Genomic DNA, 25,305 nt, shown 5'->3' with positions numbered 1-25,305 from the left:
ACTGTTGACATAGAACCATTATTACTACATGGGAATAATTTGAATTTGTGAAGATTAGATGAGATAGTGGGTGACCCAACCTATCTGCTGATTAGGTTCTATTTTAAACATAGCTTGGCGAGGGAGATGGAACAGGGAAACAATGGAAAAATCAGAACATATATACATTTCCTTTTGGGTTATTTAATTTTGCATATACAATTATGAAAGTAAATATTTTATTAAATTTGGATTCAAGAAAAATATTGTTCACTGAAAATACAGATTGAAGAGATTCTCTTCATGAAAAAAATAGGAAAATATTCTGAAAGCAACTATTATCTGCAGTGAGACTTTTCTATTTTCCTTAAAAAACAAAACAAAACTGGCTAGTGTGTTGGTAAAAAGCCAGTTTTCAATAGGCACAGTGCAGGATGTAACTCCACAGTCTCATTAAGTTTTAACTGTCATCTATAATGGAACGTCCTCATAATCTGATTCTGAAATTTCAATGCTCACCTTTAAAGTATTTCACAGTTTTAACTCTTAATTCTAAAGTAGCATCTTCATCACACACAAAAATAGTTCGGGGATGCTGCTGGAAAGCGGAAACAGTCCACATGTGATTTACTCCTTCTTCTATTGCTTTGTAGAGAGCAAATGCCTTGTGTGCACCTGTTATGAGGATCATTACCTGGAAAATCATGACCATTACATATTAATTCTTAAAACATGTTTCAAATGACGAAAAAGCTTTTTTTTTTTTTTTAAGAAACAAAGATGCTAGCACCAATATTCTTCTGAAGGCAAAACAAAAATAAATAGCTACATATTTCTTCACAGTTCAAGAGTTTTATTTCTGTTCAAGATTAAAGGAAAGCATAAACTGTATCTCTCTTCTGGTTTATGAAAGTAAAATAGTATCTCTATAATGAGTATTACTGAATATACCATAATGCATATAGTTATTAGTATATTAAATACTGACGTGCAGAAGAGCCCTGGGAGAATGAAGAAGAAAGAAAAGGGCTGTTTTGCAAAAGCAAAATTACAAGTCAGCAAAGAATTTATATAACCAAGAATGATATACCAATTGCTCTAGTCCAGACAAGCAATACAGTAGATATTACTTTGAAAGTAAGAGAAAGAAGCCTAAAGACTATTTCATTGAACATGTGCTATCTAAAGTTGTCTTGAAACAAAAACTAGATTTAAAAAAAGGATTAGGGATCTATTTAAATGCAAGAACTGCCCTTCAAGCACACATGACTGAGAATACCCTTATGAACTATAGAAAATCCAAGCTCTTGGTCCCCAATTCCTACAACCTATAATTCAAAGAACATGTGCAAATGAAAGTGGCTATGCATCAGAATGAATCCCTACCATTTTTAGCACTAAATCAATTCTATTTTATAAGTTAATCTAAACAATATATGTAATCTTTCAAACATGATTTTTTTTCATTGTAATGGTTAACTAAAAAATGAATATTAAGGTGGTTTTAATTCAAAAATATTGTAACAACATAAAAATTCTGCTTTGCCTATTTTAAAACCACACTTCTAAACTAGGAAGAAATTAAAGATTAATGAAACAGATACTATACTTATTTTATCAAGATTTAATACTTTTCATTTTGAAGCTATACATACTCATTACTATTAGAGCCCATGAACTGAGAGATATGTATGAATTTCTACAAATGTTCTTATTGAGATTTCTTGTTCTTAAGTATAAAGATCTAGGCTAGTGGAAAATTCATTATAGCATCATCACATAAAAGCTTTTGTTTTTTTAAAAAACTGTATTTGATATAATAAGGTAAGCATAACACAGATTAACAGATTTGTTAATTAGTTTTCCCTGCTAGATATTATTAACCAGTGTTTTGTATTGTTTTGTTTCTTAAGAGTAATATATGTGTTATAGAGGCATTAAAAAAAAATACAGGTTCTTTGTTTCATCCTTTCAACTTATAATGTTTGGAGTTAGGACCCAGGAACCAGGGTCCCCTAAGTGATTATTCAGCAATCTGGCAGAAGTCCTTAGACTAACACCTGAGAAGTCTCTACCAAGTTTCTTTCATGCTTTCTTAAATCTAGTGATTACGGCATAAAGGATACTTTCTCAAGTTTTATTTTAAGACACCATCAAAATATGATTTGGTGGTTACAAAGTTCAAACACTGAACTTAGCACTTTCCTTGAATTACCTCATTTATCTCCTCAAAACAACAGCATGAGATACTGTTCTTATTCACATTTTACAGAAAATGAAATAGAAGCACAGATATTCTGTAACTTGCCCAATATTCCTGTAAGACTAAGATATAAACAAGTCTTATTCCAGGGTCTATATCCTTAACTACATTAGATTGTCTCTTGAGAAATAAGGAAACTGTTAAAAGGTCTGCCAATTAGACAATATGAGCTAACTGTCATTACTGAAGCAAATAATGTAAAATAGTAATGGGAGAAGTGGCAACAAATTTCTATGTTGAATGTATACTGTGAAAAAACAAAGACAAACATTTACCAATGAGTAAGGGTAAATACAGAGTATTATGAAAAGAGTGAAATGAAAGGAAGCTGCTGAAAGTCCGGTGTGGGATGAAGAATTACTCATTAGTGTGTGTGCAAGCAAGCCTAAGACATACATAACCTTTAACTGAGAATTAAGAAGATATATCTAGAAGAAATGAAAAAAATGTTGCTCTCGGAATGTAATTTGATGGTGATATGTGATTAGTTTTACTCTACGCACTCCAGTATTCTCAAGGAAAGTATTTCTCACATGAAAAAGCTTTAGAGTAGCTCCTATCTGAAACCAAGTCTTTAAAGATAAGCAGGAAAGCTCCACACAGGGGGCATGTCAGACAGTTATGGGGTGGTCAGTAAAAAGCTAGAAATTTGATAAGGCTGGAGTATAGGAAAATGAAAGGAAATGCTTGAACACTGGTGGAGATCTGATAATACAGAATCTTTTTATGGCAGAGAGGCTAGGCTTCATTTTTTGATAGAATAATAGGGCATCAGAGACTCTTAATTACATAGGTAAGTAATAAACTGAACTATGGTTTTGAAAAAAATAATTCAGACTGTAACACACAGAACGTGATAAAGAATGGATATAGCCATGATTTAAAATGGGTTTGCAGTAATTCTTGAAAAAACTGATATAGGCTTAATAGGCAGTGGTGATGGAGGGAGGGCAGGATCCTTATTTACTTTTAGGTAGTTTATTAAATAGTTGGATTTTGGTGACTCATTAGATGTAGAGAAGATGCTGAGAATGACCCATGTTTCAAGCTCAGATAATCTTCATGGTGAGTGCTGTTATTCACCGAGAGGGAATATTCAGAAGAGAAAGGCAAATTTGGTAGGAAGATAAATTTAAATTTTGGACAGTGTAAGTATATAAGGAGTCTTTAAACATCTCAATGTCAGCTAGAAGTTGGAAATATGAAACTTGAACCTTCAGAAAGTTAAGATAAAGATATGTATTATTATTACTGTACTGAGAGTACTTTATCTTTTTGGAATAGTAATAAAACTACAGAAAGAATGTTACAAAAAGTTACTGCTGTTGACTTATTTAAAAAAAAAAAAGTCATGCTCTAAAGCATGCAGAGTGGATATACAGTTCCAGGATGAAACCCTAGGGAACAACAATATTCAAGACGCAGATGAAGGAAGAACAGCCTGGGAAGCAGACTGAGAAGGAATGCTCAGAAAGAAAGAAGAATGCTAGAGTTTTATGATGGAAGGAATGGTCAACAGTCGTAGATGATGAAAAGACACCCAGTTGGACCAGAACTGCAGAGAAGATGCCAGTTTTAGCAATGAAGAAATCATTGGTGACGTCAGTGGTTTCCAGTAAGGCAACAAAATCAAAAGCAGATTTTTAAGTTTTATTAGTTTTTCTTATGTCATCTTAAGAATAAATATCTAAAGCATTACAATAATATAACAAATATAAATGTTACAACGGTGAAAAAAATTTATCTTTTCTTTTGAAATTACCTTTAGAACATATGACAATATCTTTAAATATACCTCAGTAAAAACAAATTTGAATCCTTTGAAGGCAGATTTAGCTTTTGACATAGAGCCAAAAGTCAATAAAAATCAGATCTGATGGTTCAAGTAAATAACCAAGCTGTGGATAGAACTAACCTTGTCTAACATGAATCATGAACATAATGCATTAAAACTATTCCCCAAAGTTATTAAATACTTATTATATTGCAGGCATTGTAAGGTACTAGATATATATGACCTATAAACTCACAGGATTGTAAGTTAGTAAGAAAAAAGATATTAAACCAGTAAACATACAAGAACAATCAGAAATTGTGAAAAGTGCAAATAAAGGAAAAGAAAAATGGTCTGAGAGAAAATAGAAAAAAGTAACTCTGATTATGAGGATTATGGTTAAGAAAGGGGTTTCTGAATGTTGAAAACTGCAAGGTGCCATTTCACCTAAGCAAGGTCCAGAAAAGTAGAGCATTTCACACACACCATTAGTGTGAAGGCCTCAAGCCAAGGAAAGAGTGATAAAGTAGTGACGGGTGTGGTTCCTTATCTAGTTGACAATTCCCAATCTTAAAGAAACCTGTAATAACTTCCAGGGTGTCACCTTCAGGGTGTGTACAGAGGTCTTCATTAACCAAGTTGCCAAAATGACGCTGCTTAGTGATGAACTAATTAACCACTTAGGAATTTACTTTCCTATTCAAATGTACTTTCCATTTAACAGTAGCATCTGCCCCATACATTGATTCAAAGTTCTATTAAGTGTATTTTTTAATTAAAAAAAATTTTTTTTTACATTTATTTATTTATTTTTGAGAGACAGAGAAAGACAGAGCACAAAGCGGGAGATGGGCAGAGAGCAGGAGACACAGAATTACAAGCAGGCTCCAGGCTCTGAGCTGTCAGCACAGAGCCTGACACAGGGCTCTAACTCACAAACTGCGAGATCGTGACCCGAGCCGAAGTCGGACGCTTAACTGATTGAGCCACCCAGGCGCCCTTAACTGTATTTTTTAAAATATTTTATTTTTAAGTAATCTCTACACCCAACGTGGGGCTTGCACTCACAACCCTGAGACTAGAGTCGCATGCTCTACTGACCAAGCCAGTCAGGCACTCCTTAAATGTATTTGTTCTTAATGAAACTGAAATTGAAGAGCAGCTTACATCATAGCTAATACCACTGGCAAATGAAAAGCTGTACATTAAGCTCCTTAAAATTAAACATAAGAAGATCATTAAGTACCATGACATGATATTTATTTCAAAAGAATGCTATAAAAATCAAAGTACTAAGGCCCCTGGGAAAATAAGAGTCCTACAATAGTTCTGCCATAATGATTTATAATCATGCTAGGAGTGAAAATTGTGAGGTGAGTGAGTGGCATCATAAAATCTTGTTGGAAAAACTGACCAAAAGAAAATCAATACTTGAACAACCCTCTGGTCATTCTAAGAATTAATGTAAGTACGTTATAACTTTAATCTGTTTAAATGGAAGGAATCTATTTGTATAACTTCCATATTTTAGAAATACAATTGCTCTAAAATCTTCTTTCAACTTATAAAATTTCAATCCTTGAAAGGCCTTTCTTCATATAGTGGAAGTGATAACTTCCACATGAAAAACTACATTTTGAATGATAGTTGCTAGGTGTACGTTAAAGTCTAGACATATTTACATTAAGATCATTTACTTACTCATCATAACTTTTCTGTACACTTTACTCAAAACCTATCCCATCTTGTTGCCACAAAAGAATTTCCATATAATGTAGCCACTTAGAATCATGAGCTGACTATAATTTTTTCTCTTATTCTCAGGGAAGGAAATGAAAGCCCAATTAAAAATTAAAAAATTAGGGGGCGCCTGGTGGCTCAGTTGGTTAAGTGTCTGACTCTTGATTTTGGCTCAGGTCGTGATCTTGCAGTTTGTGGGTGCAAGCCCATGTCAGGCTCTGTGTAGACAGTACAGAGGCTGCTTAGGATTCTCTCTCTCAAAATAAATAAATAAACTTTAAAAAACATGATGGTTCTTTAAAAAAAATTAAAAAGGAGGGAAGGTCTGTGCAGAGTTCTTGTCTTTTTAAGTATACCAAATTTAGAACAGATCCAGCCTTAGACGGGTTCTTTTTCTGTTGGAAACTAACTGGCTATCCTCCTACAGTCAAGATGTACTTTACACTGAATTATCCCAAGCCTCCAAAATTATCTACAGCCTAGGGCTGTAACTAGCCTCATAGTCCTTTCACCAGATTATTTCACTTAGAAACAGACCATTTGATCAGTATAATTTTAGAAACCCAAACTGTAACGCAAGGAATAGGCACATGAAGCAGTACTCCAAAAGGGATGGTACCTAATTCTTAGTTTACATAAGCTACAAAAACTTAATTTAAATTTTAAACACTGCAATGAGACTTACAGAAGCTACTGAAAGCTAGAAAACAATTTACATTGTGAATAGGATGTAACCAAAATATCACTTATTTGGTGCTGTATTTCCTCCAAAATCTATAGACATCAAAGAATATTTAATTCTTACTTCTCTTGCATCCATCACTGTCCCCACGCCAACTGTTAGAGCCATAGTTGGCACCTTCGATAAATCTCCATCAAAATATTTAGCATTTGCCAAAATGGTGTCCATCGCTAGAGTCTTTAATCTTGTCCTTGACACTAAACTGGATCCTGGCTCATTGAAAGCGATATGGCCATCTGGACCAATTCCTTTTAAAAGAAGTATACATACACATATACACATAAAGTAAATAAGGTTTCCCAAAGTTCAAGTTGTTTTAAAGAGCAAAGTCATAAACACGCTCACCTTGTTTTATTTGATAGCCGAATATCTAATGCTGCATGAAAATATTTGTTCCTGTATTTGATTCAACAAGTATTTCAATGTTTTCCACATGCTTAGCACTGAGCAAGAACGATTGTAATATCAGTAAAATTAAGTATTACCTTATATCAGCATAACACTTCACAGTTTATAAAGCATTTTTGCATCTCAACAACACATATTTAAAAATCTTTAAGATAGTCTTATTAGGCCTATCTATTTGCCTCATCTCCCCACCTGTTTTTGAGCTCAACGCTTTGTTTTGAGTGCAAGCTTCTCCCGCTTGCACTCTCTCAAAAATAAACAAAGAAACTCTGGCATTCAAGGGTAATACATGACTTATTCAAGATAACAATTTAGTAAATACTGAGACAAAACTGAAATCTAAATCTTCTGATGCCTAACACAGTGGTGTTTAATACTTTAACTTGGCTTGGTTCTAGTCTAGATGGGGCCATTAACTACTGGACCTCCCTGTAGCAGTTTCCTCACTTACAAAAATGTCTAGAACGGATAATACTGGGCAGTAGTTTGCTTCAGACTTTTTTGACTAGAAATATATTTGACACTGCAATCTAGTAGTACACATGTAAACACATAAACACAAACCAAAGTAATTAAAAACAAGAATGCATGAAACAATACTTACCCTGCTAGGAGCCATTCTATTTAATTCTATTTCATTAGCAAAACACACAAAAGGGAAATGCTAAATGTGAATGACTATATTGATTTCATGACTTAATAATGGGTGACAACTACAACTTGAAAACACTGCTTTAAACAGACATACTGACAGTTCTAATATTCTAGGATCGCCTCTAAATAATAGATGGGAACATGACATTCCTTATTTGAATGAAATTGGAAGCAAATCTTTTTGTAAAATGAAGAATCTCTATAGCATGAATAAATCAAGTTTTACACATGGGTACTCTAATAGATTTCTGGCAACCTCAATGAAAAAATAAACTCATACATTCTGAGTCAAAATATCTGTTACATTTATATTCTTCATATTAACTTTAATGATAGATATGTGTATTTTACTGACTCTTAACCTACAAGTCTAACCAATTTCTCCCAGATTACAACAAAGCAAAAATGACAACAAATAACCTGGTTTTGATGGAAGAAATGAAATCTAAGGGAGCAGATATAAGCTACCAAAGCACTACATTCTAGAAATTTTTAATGTGGTGACCTAAAGTCTGACCTACATGTGGTTAATATGTATGGACTTTTTCCATTAGTGTATATCTGCTTGTTAATAAAATTTTTAAATTAAAAATATGAATTTCTCTCTAGATTGGTAAAATTGTTCTGTTTCTCCTCTTAAGTGTACATCGGTGCAAATATTTACATTTTTCTATTTATGTATAAAGAAGAAAGGATAGAACCATGAAAATAAAAGTTCCAGAAAAAATAGGAAGTCCTCAAGGATCAACACCAGTGTTGTCAGTGGTGATGTGGGTCATACAAAAGTGTACAGTACGGCTGAAATTATCAGTAGTGTCAATACAGCCCCTTACTAACCAAGAGTAACTATCAGAAATTGAGCTTCCTGATATATTTTAAAAGCGTTCAGAATGTTTCATAAAGCTTTACAAAACTTTCTTTAAAATAATCATGAAATGTAACAACCATGGCAAATTCTCAGTATTTAAGTCAACCTAATACATTAGCACCTTTATGAAATATCTCTAAAACCTCACGATCTAGATTACATGCCTTTCCTATGTCCCTAAAGTTCTGTGGGGTAGAATGTAAATTTCACTGGCGTAAGGACTCTCTCTCTATAACCTTACTTACTTACTTAATTACTGTATCCTTACCTCTTAGAACAATACAGGACACATAGGAGGCCCTCAATAAATAATGGCTGAAGAGATGAACAGATGGTTGCTATTCTTTGGTATGCTCAGTATACTTTCTCCCTCCTCCTCCTACACTGCTCTGCTTCCCTCACAATGGAGGGGACCTTAATCTACTCTGTATCTCTCTGAGGGAGGATGATTGTGGTCTAGTGATAAATACTTGTCCCCAGCTGAAACAATCAGAATTTCTCTCAGGAAATTCTGAAAATTGAGCAAGGATGCAGAAAAGAAAAAAGGTATCTAGAGCTGAGGTATTTGATGATAGCACTGCAGGAGAGGGTCCATGAGTTCCTACTTTGGAGATCTCAGGCTCCTTCATTCTTGTTCTTCCAAAGACTTGGCTGTTTCAACCCGTCTCCAAATTCTGTGAGTTAGCCTAGAATCATTCCAATTAATTCACTTTTGGTCCCAAAATAAGTCACAGTTACTTTCAAACCAAAGAATCTAATCATGTAACCAAAGAAGAAGGTTAAAGTTTTCCCCACTGTCTTATTTTTATTTTTTTAAAAACAGTACCTTAAAATAATTTTAAAGTTAGTAATACCTTAGTTTATTTATAAAATTTCATATTTGTATATTTTATTGCTGGGGGTAGGTAAGGGATTACACGACACACTTTGCTCTTTCTCTTAACAAATCTGTCGTCACAGAAAGAATGAGAACTTCAGAGATTATACATTTTCCTTTTTTCCTTTCTACTGAGGAAAGGGAATTCCTATTCTATTTACCAGGAGTAAGAAATGATGTGTTGATAGTCTTAAGCTCTTCTTATCCTACTATTTCAAATTCAGGTGTAAGGAATAGGAAAACCCATTTTGGCCTCAAGCCCAACCTGAAATCTCTAATCCAACTTTACCTTTATTAAGGCTGTTATTTTGATCCCATTTGGCTCAGTTCTTAGTGTTTTTATTAACCAACAAACCCTGGAACAAAAGAAGGGTAAGTGATAAGACCCAGATACCAAGCCTCATCTTGAAAATCCAATAACAAACCCTGATCAACAAAAGCAAAGAATCAAATGAGATTCTTTCATGAGTATACATCCAATAATAGGGTACCCCCAAATAGGAAAAAGTTCAAAGAAAATGCAATAAGCTAACCCTCCTCCCTGTATACACAGAGTAATTATGTCCTTTGAATTGACCATGACATGACTACAGTGAAGATGTTAATGTAAGAGGAAGGAAATCATCTTTTTATATACATATATATATGTCAGGGGAGAATGACTACAGGAAGCTTAAGAACAAAAATTGGTTAGAAAACAGGTTCTTTCTAGAAGTAAGAGTCAGTCATAAACATAAATAACTATAATTTATACTCTATCTGTTCCAAATGGAAAACTAAGGTGACTTATAGTAAGGTAATATACCAAAATCTAAAAAGAAATGAGAAATGACTTAAAGCTATGGGGAAAGAAGAAAGTCCTACTAGAAATCTTTGATACGAGCACCTGGGTGGCTCAGTCGGTTAAGCATCCGCTCCTGGTTTCAGCTCAGGTCATGATCTCATGGGCCGTGGGATTGAGCCCCACGTCGGACTCTGAGGTGACAGCACAGAGCCTGCCTGGGATTCTCTCTCCCTCTCTCTCTGCCCCTCCCCCCCACTCTCTCTCTCTCTCAAAATAAATAAATAAACCTAAAAAAATAAAAATCTTTGACAAGGGACATTCAACCTTACACATCACTTTAAGTTATAAATGCTTTCTGAGAAGCGGACAGAAAAAGAAAATGGAGTTTAGTTCTTATGTTTTCCCCCCAACCCCAGTAAATTCTATTTCCTAGCATTGAATCCCCAAGGGATTTGTCACATGGATCCTTATGTAAGGCAAATAAATTAACAGGAAAAAAGATATTCAAATGAAAAAGTAAACAAGATATTTTTCATTAAGCCATGTTTAATAATGAACCTCTAATAACTACCATGCCTTTTTGTATGACGGTAAATGAGTGCAAATATGTCTTGATATAACTAAAATATAGACACATTATGTATAATTATATTACAGTAATTAGGTATACATTATAGTAATTCTACTTGATTTTGGTATGTAGTTTAGAAAATATGAAGAATGCATGGGGAATGCATTCCTTCAACATTCCCCAATACAAACTGCCTTAGTCTTGATACTGACAAGTACAAATGGTAATTTATCTCAGAATTAAGCCATATGGACAAAACTGGAATGCAAATGCTTTCCAGGAATACTGAAATATTAGCAAATTTTATTAAAACATAGATAACTTTCAATTTTGAAAAGCAAAACAGCCTAGCTTGGATTCTTGCTCAGAGAACAACCATCCCATCTATAAAAGAAAGTAAATGATACCAGCTCTGCTATGTGGAGATAAAAATTTCCTCAAAGAGAAAATTTCAATCTCACTCAATACGCTTAGAAGTAACCCAGTAAAAAAGCAGGAAATTCAATAAACTACAGAACAATTATTTCAGCATCTACAGTTCAGAAAGAGAGGACTGATACCAACCACTATGCAAGACGTTTTACATGTTATAACATAGTTAGTTCTCACAAGTTTTGGAATGGTTAATATTAATTCCTGTTTTACAAATGACTTAATTATACTGAACTTCAATAAATTTCTCAAAGTCATATAGATCATAAGTGGCCAAAACAGAATGCAAATTTATGCCTGACTGTAACACCCAAATTTTCCCCAAGGGCAATCAACCACCTCAACCATACTTGGCCACCTCAACCATAAATTAACGTCAACGTACAGCTCTACTAAAGATCTAATTCATGTACTTTTAAGCAATCTTCTAGTAAATTAAATATAAGATATATCCAGAGAACTTAATGTTAGCTTAGAGCTTTGGCATGTTTAATTGCATAATAAAAACTCCGGCACAAATCAATTTTAGCTCCAGTTTAGTTGATGTTATTCTTATGGTAATTAATTAGCTGTCCCACAGGCTTCATAATAATTACAGAAAACCATGTTGTCGGGCGCCTGGGTGGCGCAGTCGGTTAAGCGTCCGACTTCAGCCAGGTCACGATCTTGCAGTCCGTGAGTTCGAGCCCCGCGTCGGGCTCTGGGCTGATGGCTCAGAGCCTGGAGCCTGTTTCCGATTCTGTGTCTCCCTCTCTCTCTGCCCCTCCCCCGTTCATGCTCTGTCTCTCTCTGTCCCAAAAATAAATAAACGTTGAAAAAAAAACATTTAAAAATTAAAAAAAAAAAAAAACATGTTGTCATTACAAAGAAAGACACTTCTGGAGCACCTTGGTGGCTCAGTTGGCTGAGCGTCCAACACTTGATATTGGCTTGGCTCAGGTCATTATCTTGCAGTCATGAGATCCAGGCCCACATCAGGCTCCACCACTTAGAATTCTTGCTCACCCTCTCTCTGCCCCTCTCCCTTCCCTACTCGCATGCACGCGAGTGGGCACACTTTCTCTCTCTCAAAATAAATAAACATTAAAGAAAAAACATTCCTCCTATTTTCAATGGTATGTCATGCACACACATGTGCACGCATGCGCATGTGTATATATTATATATGTATGTTTGTGTGTATATATATGTATATACACATATATGTATACATACATATATACATATTTTAAGTGGAGTTTAGCCAATTAAACATTTATTTATTTGGAGTTTATAAAGATAATTATACAGCTTAGTTCATATTAACTAAAGGGTGATAATAAAGTCTTATATCATTCTTAACTGACTTTTTAAGTGAGATGAAGCCATTTAAGTGATCAGTACAGAAATGCCAAAATCTATCTGTTCCACATGCAAACTTTTAGAGACTCAACCCTGTAATTTGGTAAGAAAGCTGGGCTGGAATTGTAAAGAAATTGTAAAAGGTAAGAATAGTATTTAAAGAAACAGCATGCATTTTGTAAGATGTGATTAATTGTGAATTCTAAACAGATAATAGAAAAGTTTAGCAGGCATTGGGACTTATTTCTCAAGATATAATTTAAACAATTCTAACTTAGAACCTTAAGATTACTGTTGATGAAAATAAAAAATAAAAATCAGTATGGATATTATAGACAGTTACAGGTGTTCCCCACATCACACAAAGAGTAATGACAAAATGTTTTACATACCTCCAACAAAAAGGTCAATTCCTCCAGCTTCTTTTATTTTTTTTTCAAAAGCATCACATTCTGCTTGTAAATCTGCAGCATTCCCATCAAGGATATGAGCATTATTTGGATCTATATCAATATGCTTAAAAAAGTTATTCCACATATAAGAATGGTAGCTTTCAGGATGATTTCTGGGAAGTCCTAAATTAAAAGTTAATATATAAAAATGTAAGTATTTCTAGGAATAAATCCAAAGTTTGCTTTTCTGATTAAGCCACAGATGCTATTTAAAATATATAACTTTTCTACAACCATATTCAATTTAAAGGCATTTTTATGTGGAATATACGCTCATTATATTCCAGACATTGTATTAACCACCTTACATGTATGTATCAGTTCAAATAATTTGTACAACATCTATGGAAATACTGTTATCATTCCTATTTTATAGATGAACATCAAAAGCACAGAAAAATTAAGTAAACTTTCCCAAGGTCACACAGCTCACAGAGAGGCTGGAATTCAAACACAGAAGTCTAGTTCACATGCATTTAATCACCGTACTTCACTTCTCAAACACAGAAAATTTTACCAATGGAACTGATTTGTGTTAAGCTCCACAGAAATTAATCTGCCATACCTCTGAAATGTTGGTCTATGTTTCTAATCTATTCTTCCTGCATGCAAGCAAAGTATACTGAATCCTAACAGTTCTTTGACTATCATTTGGGCTACCATTAAAAATGTATTCTTGTGTTCCCTGTTAAGCAAGTTAACAATGAATCATAAAATCTTCACAGCCATAAATATAAATACATTTATATCTGAAAAATCTTTATTTTACTAATTACTTTTACATACATGGTACTCAATCCATCTCCACAAAACCAGTTTTAACTCTGCCTTAGGAAAAAACAAAGAGGGGCGGGGGGAGGCAACCCTGGGTGGCTCAGTGGGTTAAGCATCCGACTTCAGCTCAGGTCATGATTTCACGGTTCATGAGTTTCTCATGAGTTTCAGAGATCCCCTGCACTGGGATCTCTGCTGTCAGCACGGACTCCGCTTTGGATCCTCTGTCACCCTCTCTCTGCACCTCCCCTGCTTGTACTCTCTCTCATAAATAAATAATAAAATATGAAAAAGAAAAAAAAAAGAGTAAGAACTGTGAAGGGACTGGCTCAAAGCTGCATGGCTGATGAGTGGCAGAACCCAAGATGAATATAGATCTTCTGATTTCTAGTCCCATATTCCTTCTGCTATATCATGCTGGCATCACAAAAATAGATTTTTTAATGTTTTTATTTATTTTTGAGAGAGAGACTGACTGAGCACAAGCAAGGGAGGGGCCGAGAGGGAGACACAGAATCAGAAGCAGGTTCCAGGCTCTGAGCTGTCAGCACAGAGCCTGACTTCAGGCTCATACTCACGAACCGTGAGATCGTGACCCGAGCCGAAGCTGGATGCTTAACCGAATGGGCCACCCAAGCGCCTCCCCCAAAAATATAGATGTTTTTAATATAAACCCCCAACCGCACCAAAAGGCAGCACATTATCTTCTAGAAATAGTCATATTACATTCAAAACATAAATTCAAATAATGTATTAATTCTCAAACTATATTCTTTTTATTTAACATATTCAAATAATATATTCAAACACAGCTTACCTACATATTCATCCATGTTAAAGGTCTTCACATATTTAAAAGAAAGGTCTCCATTCTTGTGATATTCTATTAGTTTTTTATAACATCCTAATGGTGTACTCCCTAAAACAGATAAAGATTCCATTTTCCAACTTAACATGAAAAATATATTTTAAAAATATTTATATTAACTTTATTCTGTTAATGATATTCTCTATTTCTAATTTACTAGGGAAACCATTATTCATTTAAATACATATTCAATTAACAAATATTTTTTGAATTATACACACATTTGCAAAGTACCTTAAGGCTTAGTAAAGTAGAATTTGCTAAAGAAAACTAGAAATCTGTCAAAAGAAATTATAGTTTGGAAAATGATTCTAGAGTTGTTGAATATTTGGAAATAATGGATACTCCAAGATTAGAAACTTCTAGGAAGCATATGTGAATTAAAAGAAAAATAGGGTCGCCTGGGTGGCGCAGTCGGTTAAGCGTCCGACTTCAGCCAGGTCACGATCTTGCGGTCCGTGAGTTCGAGCCCCGCGTCGGGCTCTGGGCTGATGGCTCAGAGCCTGGAGCCTGTTTCCGATTCTGTGTCTCCCTCTCTCTCTGCCCTTCCCCCGTTCATGCTCTGTCTCTCTCTGTCCCAAAAATAAATAAACGTTGAAAAAAAACATTAAAAAAAAAAAGAAAAATAAACACCCCACCTTTTGAGAAAAAGCTTTTTTAGAGAAGGATTTGTAGCATGAATGATATATAAATAGGTCAAGTTGACCATTTAATGAAATCAAAAGGGAAACCAGAGCTAAATTTAAGTATTGCCTCCACTTTCAAAATAGACTCAGAACTTGGCAAGGACTCATTGAGGAACCTTAGCCTTTATGATTTTAACTGGAGGTTCTGTGTCTTATTTTGTGTTATCTTCAGCATGTATTAGCTAAAATGTATAAAGTAAAATGACTTCTGGGAAATGGGATCTTGGCTTTGGATACTTCATCTGAGTCTTGATTTTATTGTTTTATAAATGTGATTGTTTTACAGGTTTTATAAAATTGAAATCAGTTTGATAGTGCTACATGACATGGACAATAAAGAAAAATAAATTAAGCCACTTGAAGACAGCCTCTGTTTTTAAAATTGCTGTATTTTTTCATTTTAACTACAAATTGGAAGGGTAGATTGACTGCATCCTTAACAAGTGACCTGGCCCTCCCAATCCTAGCTGGAGTATTGATTAATTCCTAATCTATTCATCATCATAAAACAAATTATACAAAAAACAAAACAAAACAAAAACCGCATGCACACAAAATTTCTGCTAAAGTGGCAGACAGAATATGACAGGAGTAATCAGTCTTCAACAAAAAAAAATACAAAGCGAATTCTAGAGTAGTAAAAAGACTGCTTTTCACTTGAGATGAAAGAATAATACAAGTGGCTGCAAATAATACATCGTATAGGTTCAGAGAACAGAAGTCTAAAAGAATTTCTTAAAACTAAAGAAAACATACTGTTTTCAACTCTAATTAATAATTTAATGGTCAAATTTCATAATTCCATCTCTAAGAACTATGGCCCTCTAATATAAAACTTATCTAACAGATGGATAAATTGCTTTTTTTTTCTTCCTTTCTAGAAGCATAAACAAATCTGTGTTTGTTTCGGTGTCAGGAGAATAATTATAGGATTCCTTCCTTAATTTAAGAATATATGAATAAAAAAAGTAAGAAGTTGGGGCACCCGGATGGCTCAGTCGGTTGAGTGTCCGACTTCTGTTTAGGTCATGATCTCAGGGTTTTCCGTTTGAGCCCCACCTGGGGCTCTGTGCTGACAGCTCAGAGCCTGGAGCCTGCTTCAGATTCTGTGTCTCCCTCTCTCTCTCTCTGTCCTTCTCTCACTCAACTCTTCCTCTCTCTCAAAAATAAACAAACATTAACAAATTTTTTAATAAAAAAAAAAAAAAAAAGAGAAGCGCCTGGGTGGCTCAGTCAGTTAAGCCTCCGACTTCAGCTCAGGTCATGATCTCGTCGTGGTTTGTGAGTTCGAGTACTGTGTTGGGCTCTATGCTGAGAGCTCAGAGCCTGGAACCTGCTTCAGATTCTGTGTCTCCCTCTCTCTCTCTGCTCCTCCCCTGCTCACTCTCTGTCTCTGTCTCTCAATAATAAATAAACGTTAAAAAAAACTAAAAAAAAAAAAAGTCACAATGGTGATGACAAAAAATAACACATTCACTTTCTAGTTTGTTTTTTTTTTTAATTTTTTTTTTTCAACGTTTATTTATTTTTGGGACAGAGAGAGACAGAGCATGAACGGGGGAGGGGCAGAGAGAGAGGGAGACACAGAATCGGAAACGGGCTCCAGGCTCTGAGCCATCAGCCCAGAGCCTGACGCGGGGCTCGAACCCACGGACCGCGAGATCGTGACCTGGCTGAAGTCGGACGCTTAACCGACTGCGCCACCCAGGCGTCCCTCACTTTCTAGTTTTTAATCAAAGTGGCTGAAGAAAAAAATAATGAAATATATTGGTACATAGTGAACTGGTTAAAGAAACTTCATTTTAGTGCCCACTTTGCAAAATTTACTAACATAATTATTATCAAGTGTTTACTATGATACAGATAAAACAAAGATTAAAACTGTTTCTATCCTAAAAAAAACTCACAAGATTAGGCAAATACAAATAACCATAACAAATAAAAATGTTGTAAATAACTTATAAGAAGTTTGCAGAACTGTTGTAAATCAAAGAAGAAAAGATTACAGTTTTGTTTGTTAGAGGAAGGATTAAACAAGATGACATTTCATCAGTCTTGAAGAAGGGGTAGAATTCCAATAGTCAAAGATAGGGTTGAGTTGTAATTGAGAACAGATAAAAGAGGGAGGAGGTTGAGAGATAACATTTGTATGCTTACCTTATGACAGCTATACTAGTATTTTTTTTAAATTTTCTTTTAGTGTTTATTCATTTTTTGAGAGAGGGGCACAGAGCATAAGTGGGAGAAGGGCAGAGAGAGAGAAAGATACAGAATCTGAAACAAGCTCCAGGTTCTGAGCTGTCAGCACAGAGCCTGACGCGGGGCTCAAACTCACTAACCATGAGATCATGACTTGAGCCTAAGTTGAACGTTTAACTGACTAAGCCACCCAAACACCCCTTAGCTATACTGGTATTTTTACACATCAGCTCATGTAAATCACACAACCTTGGGAAATTGGCATGATCTTTCCCATTTTGAGGACTGAAGAATTGGGTCAAAAAGATTAAGGAATTTGCCAACTATCACATGGCAGTGAGGCCAAAGGTTCAAGAGATTCTGTCTGGTTCCAAGGCTCACATAGTTTTCATTACTTAATATACTAGCAACATGAGTGAAAGTAAAGCCAGCAAGTTCAGGTCTATTCTTTGAACTATAAGCAGTCTAATTATCCTATCATGATTCAGAGTAAGAGAATCAGGGAATAAGTTTGAGAGGCAGGAAGCATGCAGGCCCTTACATGTGAAGCTTGTTAAGATCACATCAATAAATACCAAGTAGATATTCCCCAGAAACTGTGCTTTGTGGAGGGAGAATTACAATACTGCTGTCTGCAATTACAGAAATGTATACTCAGGGCTGCCCGGGTGGCTCAGCTGGTCAAGCGTCTGACTTCAGCTCGGGTCACAATCTCATGGTTTGTGAGTTTGAGCCCTGCATCAGTGTCTATTCTAACAATGCAGAGCCTGCTTTGGATTCTCTCTCTCCACTCTCTCTCTGCCCCTACCCCACTCATACCCTCTCTTTCAAAAAAAAAAAAAAAAGAAAAGAAAAAAAGAAATGTATATTCAAACTTCAAAAGCAAGGAGGAGAAGAGAGCATGATTAACATTGACAATGGTCAACGAAGGAGGAAAGTGAAAAACATCCACAAAGGTTTTCCACAATACTCCTTGGCAAGTGCACTACTAGGCAGTTAGACTATCTAGAACTAAAGCAAAAGTTGTAGATCTAAACACACAAAAGCATGTTTAGGACTGCTTGCATTTGTGACTTTGAAGATTTCCTGCCCCTAAGCTAAAATTACTGTTTAGTTATACATCGTATTTAAAACAGAATAATCAAAGCAACTAGCCTGAGTGTAGCCCTGGTTTGCAGTAAGCAAACAGATACAGAGGCCATATTCAACCATTGGGGCTCATGTATCAAAAATGTGGGTGCTGAGGGGGCCAGTCTGGTGTGTACAATTTTTACAAAGCCTCCTTTGCCTGGACCAAAGACAAAAGCAAAATAACAAATGAATGAGCTAAACAATACCTTTCATGAAAATTATACAAATGGAAAAAATTATGATTGTAGCTTTTATGTAGTTAGCACATATGGGGGAAGGAGCAGAAGGAAAAAAATACTGTTTTAAATAAGACACACTTATGGGAACCTTAAATTCACATAGTATTAAAGTACACAAAGGAGTGAACGAGCACCACCTTATCTGTGCCTCAAACAGCATTATCAGCTATTAATAGCCTCATCTTTCTTAAAGGTAAGGAAACCAAAGATCAGGGCTGAGGAATATATGCCTTGCAGTCACCAAGAAAGTAGCAGCTCTGATTCCAGGTCCAATACCCTTTGCTGTGGAAGTCAACAATATCAAATTAAGTGAGATCATGAGATCAATATCACTACTTGGTTAATTTTTAAGAAAAACCTTAATAGTGAACTAAATACAATAAAACATGAAATTAATACTTAATGTTTATTGTCATGAAAACATATCAGTCTTCAATTTTTCACTCTTAATACTTCTATAATAAAAAGAAAATACACACAGGAATAGTAAAGGGCTAATAAGATAGTAAGAGTATATGAGGCAGAGAAGATGAAATGAAGAGACAATAGTACATACTTTTGGTACCTCTTAATGATTACTGAAAAGACTAATTCTACTAATTATATGAATAGGAAAAGCAATATCCCTCAAAAACCATACAATACCTAGGAATAAACCTAACCAAAGTGGTAAAAGATCTGTACATTGAAAACTATAGAAAGCTTATAAAAGAAACCGAAAAGGACACAAAGAAATGGAAAAACATTCCATGCTCTTGGATCACAAGAATATTGTTAAAATGTCAAAACTACCCAAAGCAATCTACACATTCAATGCAATCAAAGTAAAAACAGCATTCTTCACAGAGCTACAACAAACAATCCTAAAATTTGTATGGAACTACAAAAGACCCTGAATAGCCAAAGTAATTTTGAAAAAGAAAACCAAAGCAGGAAGCATCACAATTCCAGACTTTAACCTGTATTACAAAGCTGTAATCATTAAGACAGTATGGTGCTGGCACAAACACAGACACAGATAAATGGAATAGAATAGGGAGACCAGAAATGGACCCACAAATATACGGCCAACTAATTTTTGACAAAGCAGGAAAGAGTATCCAATGGAAAAAAACAGTGTCTTTAGCAAAAGGTGCTGGGAGAACTGGACAGTCACATGCAGAAGAATGAAGCTGGACCACTTTCTTACACCATACACAAAAATAAATCAAAATGGATGATAGACCTGTGAGACAGGAAACCATCAAACTCCTAGAGGAGAAAACAGGCAAAAACCTCATTCAACATCGGCCACAGCAACTTCTTACTAGACATGTCTCCAGATGCAAGGGGAATACAAGCAAAAATGAACTATTGGGACCTCATTAAGACAAAAAGCTTCTGCACAACAAAGGAAACAATCAGCAAAACCAAAAGGCAACTGACAGAGAGGGAGAAGACATTTGCAAATGACATACGCATAAAGGATTAGTATCCAAAATCTATAAAGAACTTACCAAACTCAACACCCAAAAAAACAAATAATCCAGTCAAGAAATGGGCAGAAGACACGAGTTGACACTTTGCTAAAGACATCCAGATGGCAAACAGACACATGAAAAGATGCTCAACATTACTTATCATCAGGGAAATACAAATCAAAACCACAGTGAGAAATCATTTCATACCTGCCAGAATGTCTAAAATTAACAACGCAGGAAACAACAGATGTTGGCAAGGAAGTGCAGAAAGGGGAACCCTCTTGCACTGTTGTTGGTGGGAATGCAAACTGGTGCAACCATGGTGGAAAATAGTGTAGAGGTTCCTTAAAAAATTAAAACTAGAACTACCCTAAGACCCAGCAATTGCACTACTAGGAATTTATCCAAAGGATACAAAAATGCTGACTTGAAGGGGCATATACTCCTCCATGTTTATAGCGGTGCTATCAACTACAGCCAAATTATGGAAAGAGCCCAAATATCCATCAACTGATGAATGGATACACTGATGGACAAATATCCATCAACTGATGAATGGAATACTACTTGGCGATGAAAACAAATGAAATCTTGCCCATGCAACAATGTGAATGGGTCAGGAGGGTATTATGCTAAATGAAATAAGTCGGTCAGAGAAAGACTAATATGTTTTCACTCATATGTGAAATTTGAGAAACTTCAGAGATGAACATAGGGGAACGGAAGGGAAAATAAGATAAAAACAGAGAGGGAAGCAAACCATAAGAGACCCTCGAAAACAGAGAACAAACTGAGGGTTGATGGGTAACGGGCATTAAGGAGGACACTCTTCAGGATGAGTACTGGGTGTCATATTTAAGAGATCAATCACTACCTGAAGCCAAGACTACATGTATGTACGTATGTTAACTAACTTGAGAATTAAAAAAAAAAAATCCCTAAAAACAAAAGACTACTAGAAAAAGGTACAAAAAATACTATGACCATCACTTAGGATATTTCCTTTTGCATTTTGGAGATGCAAGTGATGTATAATTTTAATACAAGAAATTTCCTTTTGCATTTTAGAGTGGTAAGTGATATACAATTTTCATACAAGAAACAATAATGAAACATAGATACTAGATAGATATACACATTTCTGGCTGTATACACTAACATGTTCAATCAGTGATATGGCAAGAAATAAAGGGGAAACATATTTTACTAAAGGAAACCCTTCAATCCCATGACCTTCAGTATCTAAAATGGAAAAAATGGTGTATTACCTGTTGGTAAACCCAGTGTGAAATATCTGTCCTGTCCAGGTTTGAACTGAATGATGCGATTACAGATGTATTTGGCTGCCCATTCACTAGCCAAGTCATAGTTATCAAGAATTACGAGCCTCATTATGGTGATGAACAGTTTCCAGGACAAGTAGTTCTAACCTGAGAAAATTCCATTGTAGAACACTTTAAGTAATTTGCAGATATTCAAACAGAAATGTAATATACTAATGACTTTAAGAACATTACTTAAGAAAGACATGCGTATATATATATATATATATACATACATATATATATATATATATATATATAAATACAATATGTACTTTTAAAATAGCAATAACAGCTGCTCTCTTTTGAACAGACATTGGTTCTAGGCAGTGGGCTAGGTAATTTAAATGCATACAACAATCTTCTAAAGTAAATATTTACAACACCCAGTTTTAGATGAGAAGAAGGGCTCACACAATTTAACTGAGGTCACATAGTTACTAAATGACAAAGAATTCATATCAACGCAAATTTAAGTCTTTGTAAGATAGCATAGCACACTGTCCTGACAGATATTATATAAAGCAACATGAAACAAACCTAAAGGCAAACAAAGCAGTTCTCGTTTTTTAAAGGCAAGTTAATGTTAATAATGATTACTCAGCAACCTTTAGGTTACTTACTAAAATCCAGAACTTTCTCTGTAAATACCGTAATAACCAAACCTCTCTGTGTTAAATGTTTTTATAAAAATTATGCCTGCACTTCTTAAAAATTTCTTTCAATATAGAAAGGTACAAGAGGAAGAAAAAAATCAACCCAAATCCTAACTCAGAACTAAAAAACTATTATCATTACGTATATAACATTCCAGATGTCTATTTAATGCACACATATAAATAGAATGTATAGAAATAATTTTTAATAATGAGATCATAATAGACATGCCATTTTTAATAAAAAGCATAACATTTCATTCTTTCTGAATTTAAACAAAAGAAAAAGTGAACTAAAACTGCTGTTCTCTGAAGAAAAAATAAATTCTTCATAAAAAGCAATTTTAGTTCCTTAAAAACAAAAAAAGCAATTTTAGTTCCTTAGAGAGTACTCTAAGGTTAAGACAAAATGCTGCACAAATATTAAAGATCAGAGTCATTTAAAAACTATGATTCCACTTCAGACAATGTAGACTGACCTACTACCATGAGAGATATGAAAATTGTACTCTTACACTTCCTCACAACCCCTGATTTCTGTAAAATGTATTATTTTTACATCGACAAGATTTGTAATATTTACACTGTGTTCTATAACCATAGTTTCCAGAATTTAATTCTTAGTTTCATATTTAAATGGATCTGTCACCCACACCAATCCTTTTACAAATGGCTTCAGCAATCCTGAGTTCCCATACACTTTCCATACGATAATAAATCAAATTCCTGAAATTAATGGGAATAGTAGGTGAATATACAATATACAATTCATATGAAAATACAATTCATATGAATATACAACTCATATACAGTGAATATATGAAATCTGAATGAAATTCTTGAGAACAAAATGATTCAGAGTTCTGGAATAGTAACAAGAAATTATGATCACTATGGTATAGAATTCTGGCACAGTAACAAGAGACAAATAGCATTTACAGACAATAATGTACATAGTAAGTCATAAATTCACTTTAACAAATGGACTCCGCCTGTATTTAAATTCATTAATGATCTAATGCTAGAAACAATTTCAAAGTTACACCAAGAATCAGAAATATTTTCTGGCCATAAAGAGGTATACTTACTTCTAACAAGTATGACCATCAAGAGATACACTTACTTCTAATAATATTCAGCATACTCATTATTCATAAAAAGGAAAAAAAAAACCTGTAAGGTACGGAGGGAGGGCATTAGAGCTTTCCAAGTGTTTTCTGTCTTCTGGGAATACGATCTCTTTTTCTCAGTTCAACATACTTGTGAGGGCCTATTAAACGCCAACCACCAAGTTCTGTAGTCACAAAAATGATTAAGATATGGGCCCTATTATTAAAGGGCCTGGATCACTGAATAGTCTGTGAGATAGAAATTATCATCCTCTTTTCTCAGATACAGAAAACTGCAACTCAGAAATTTATTGCTTAAGTTATAAAGCTATTAATGGTAGAGGGTCTTTCTGACGGAAAGATCCCTGCTCCAGATGTGCTATGTAAGAATCACTTAGGATGCTCCTTAAAGATCTAGATTTCCCAGGCTCCTCTCCCTGGACACAGTGTTTCAACAGATGTGAAATGAGATCAAGGGAATCTGCACTTTTAGAAATCTCACAGGTTGATTATTAAAATCAGGCTAAATTTCAAAAAAAAAAAAAAAAACCACCACAGGAATCGACCTCATTAAAAGAAGTTCTTAAGTCTCTTAGATCGGGTACAGGCAAGTTTTGTTTGTTTTAAACTCCTCAGACAGCTCCGAGTTCATTACAAAAGTCTCAAATAAAACCTCCCAAGCAGAGGAAATCAGAATGTTTTTGTCACATTAATGCAGATTAAAAAATGTGTTTTTGCCAGTTTTTGACAATCCTCATCAATCCAAACTGCTGTGGCTCTGGGCAATTCTCCGACATCAAATCCAGATAACACGCAAAAAATGACAAGGCACCCCCTCCATTCCCTCATTTTCCTCTGGTGCTGATTCATTCTGAATGTGCATTAACTTGGAGACTGGGCAGCTGAATACAAATCTCAGAACTTCAGAGCTGGATGGGAACTTCCACACGACTTAGGCTGCACAGTTAGTCTAGAATCTACACTAGCATCTAAATTTACAAAATCCCTGCTCTGTGCTTGTTTCCTACAACCTGACCTGAAAAGGTCGCTGAAGTGCAGGACGCGGAAGCCGCATCCCTGATGGGGGAGAAGCAGCAGAGAAGGCTGAGGTCCCTGCCCGGAAGGCCAGGGCTGCAAACCCACCTCAACTGCATGCCTGCTGGGCCCTATCTGTCCGCAAACTATAAGGAATACAAATGAGGATGGCTGTTACTGATTTTTAACAAGTGTCAGGAGAAAGCCGCCAGAGAAACAAAGATAGGAAGCCCCTCCCGGAGGCCCAATTCCGGAGAGCACCAACAGCCTCGGCCCACCCTCCGCCCCGCCTCAACGCTCCCGGGACCCCAATCAGCCGGGCCGCGCGTCCCCGTCTCGGCACAAAGCCCACTCAGGGGAGCAACGACCCACCCCCCCCGCCCCGACTACCCTTCTATGCCCCCCCCCCCCCCCCCGGCCCCGACTCACCTGTCTGCCCACCCACCCGCACTTCCGACGTTGGAACAGCGGAAACAACCAACACCCAGCAACCCTGAGCGACCCCAGCCGGCTAGAGTAGCGCGAAGCCCAAAGACCCGGATGTAACCCAAGGCGCTGAAGGAACGGCAGCGCAGCTTGAGGGTGCTGCGCATGCGCGTGCCTCTAGTTCTCTAGGGATGAGCTGTGTTGAGGTCCTGACGATTTCCGTGAGGCAGGAGCCCCATCCTACTTGGGACTCTCCGGTTCCTGGGCCAGTACCTTGCCGCTATTCTTTTTATCAACTCTCAGAGGTTGAATTGAGGTAGATTCTTTGGGTTTATGAAACTTAGTATGTAGGGCTGCAGTGCTCATACATAAGCATTACTTAAGTTGTCGCTTATAATGGCAATATGAATTCATCTCTAAGCTATTGAATGTTTACTGTGCACGCACAGCTAAGAGCCTTTTATCAATAAGCTCATCAAAGTTAAGTTTGTTACATGTTGCAGAAAAGCGAAGCG

At 35.7% G+C, this 25,305-nt stretch overlaps 1 protein-coding gene across 2 annotated transcripts in view; it reads right to left on the bottom strand.

Moving 5' to 3' along the window:
- Nucleotides 1-24,925, bottom strand: part of GNPDA2 (glucosamine-6-phosphate deaminase 2) — a 30,889-nt gene extending 5,964 nt beyond the window's left edge. The window contains exons 1-6 of one of the 2 annotated variants that reach the window (XM_047855038.1): nucleotides 24,794-24,925; nucleotides 21,511-21,672; nucleotides 14,477-14,578; nucleotides 12,826-13,008; nucleotides 6,562-6,746; nucleotides 499-673 (exon numbers count right to left, since the gene is read on the bottom strand). In XM_047855038.1, the coding sequence (XP_047710994.1) occupies nucleotides 499-673; nucleotides 6,562-6,746; nucleotides 12,826-13,008; nucleotides 14,477-14,578; nucleotides 21,511-21,634 (769 nt within the window). In that variant the 5' untranslated portion in view covers nucleotides 21,635-21,672; nucleotides 24,794-24,925. Of the gene's footprint in view, nucleotides 1-498; nucleotides 674-6,561; nucleotides 6,747-12,825; nucleotides 13,009-14,476; nucleotides 14,579-21,510; nucleotides 21,673-23,308; nucleotides 23,451-24,793 lie in introns of those variants that run through there. The other variant, XM_047855039.1, reaches the window with a different exon arrangement.
- Between the last annotated feature and the right edge of the window lie 380 nt (nucleotides 24,926-25,305).

The sequence above is a fragment of the Prionailurus viverrinus genome, chromosome B1, assembly GCF_022837055.1.
Source record: "Prionailurus viverrinus isolate Anna chromosome B1, UM_Priviv_1.0, whole genome shotgun sequence".
NCBI lineage: Eukaryota > Metazoa > Chordata > Mammalia > Carnivora > Felidae > Prionailurus > Prionailurus viverrinus.
This window is presented reverse-complemented; position numbering and strand designations above follow the sequence as displayed.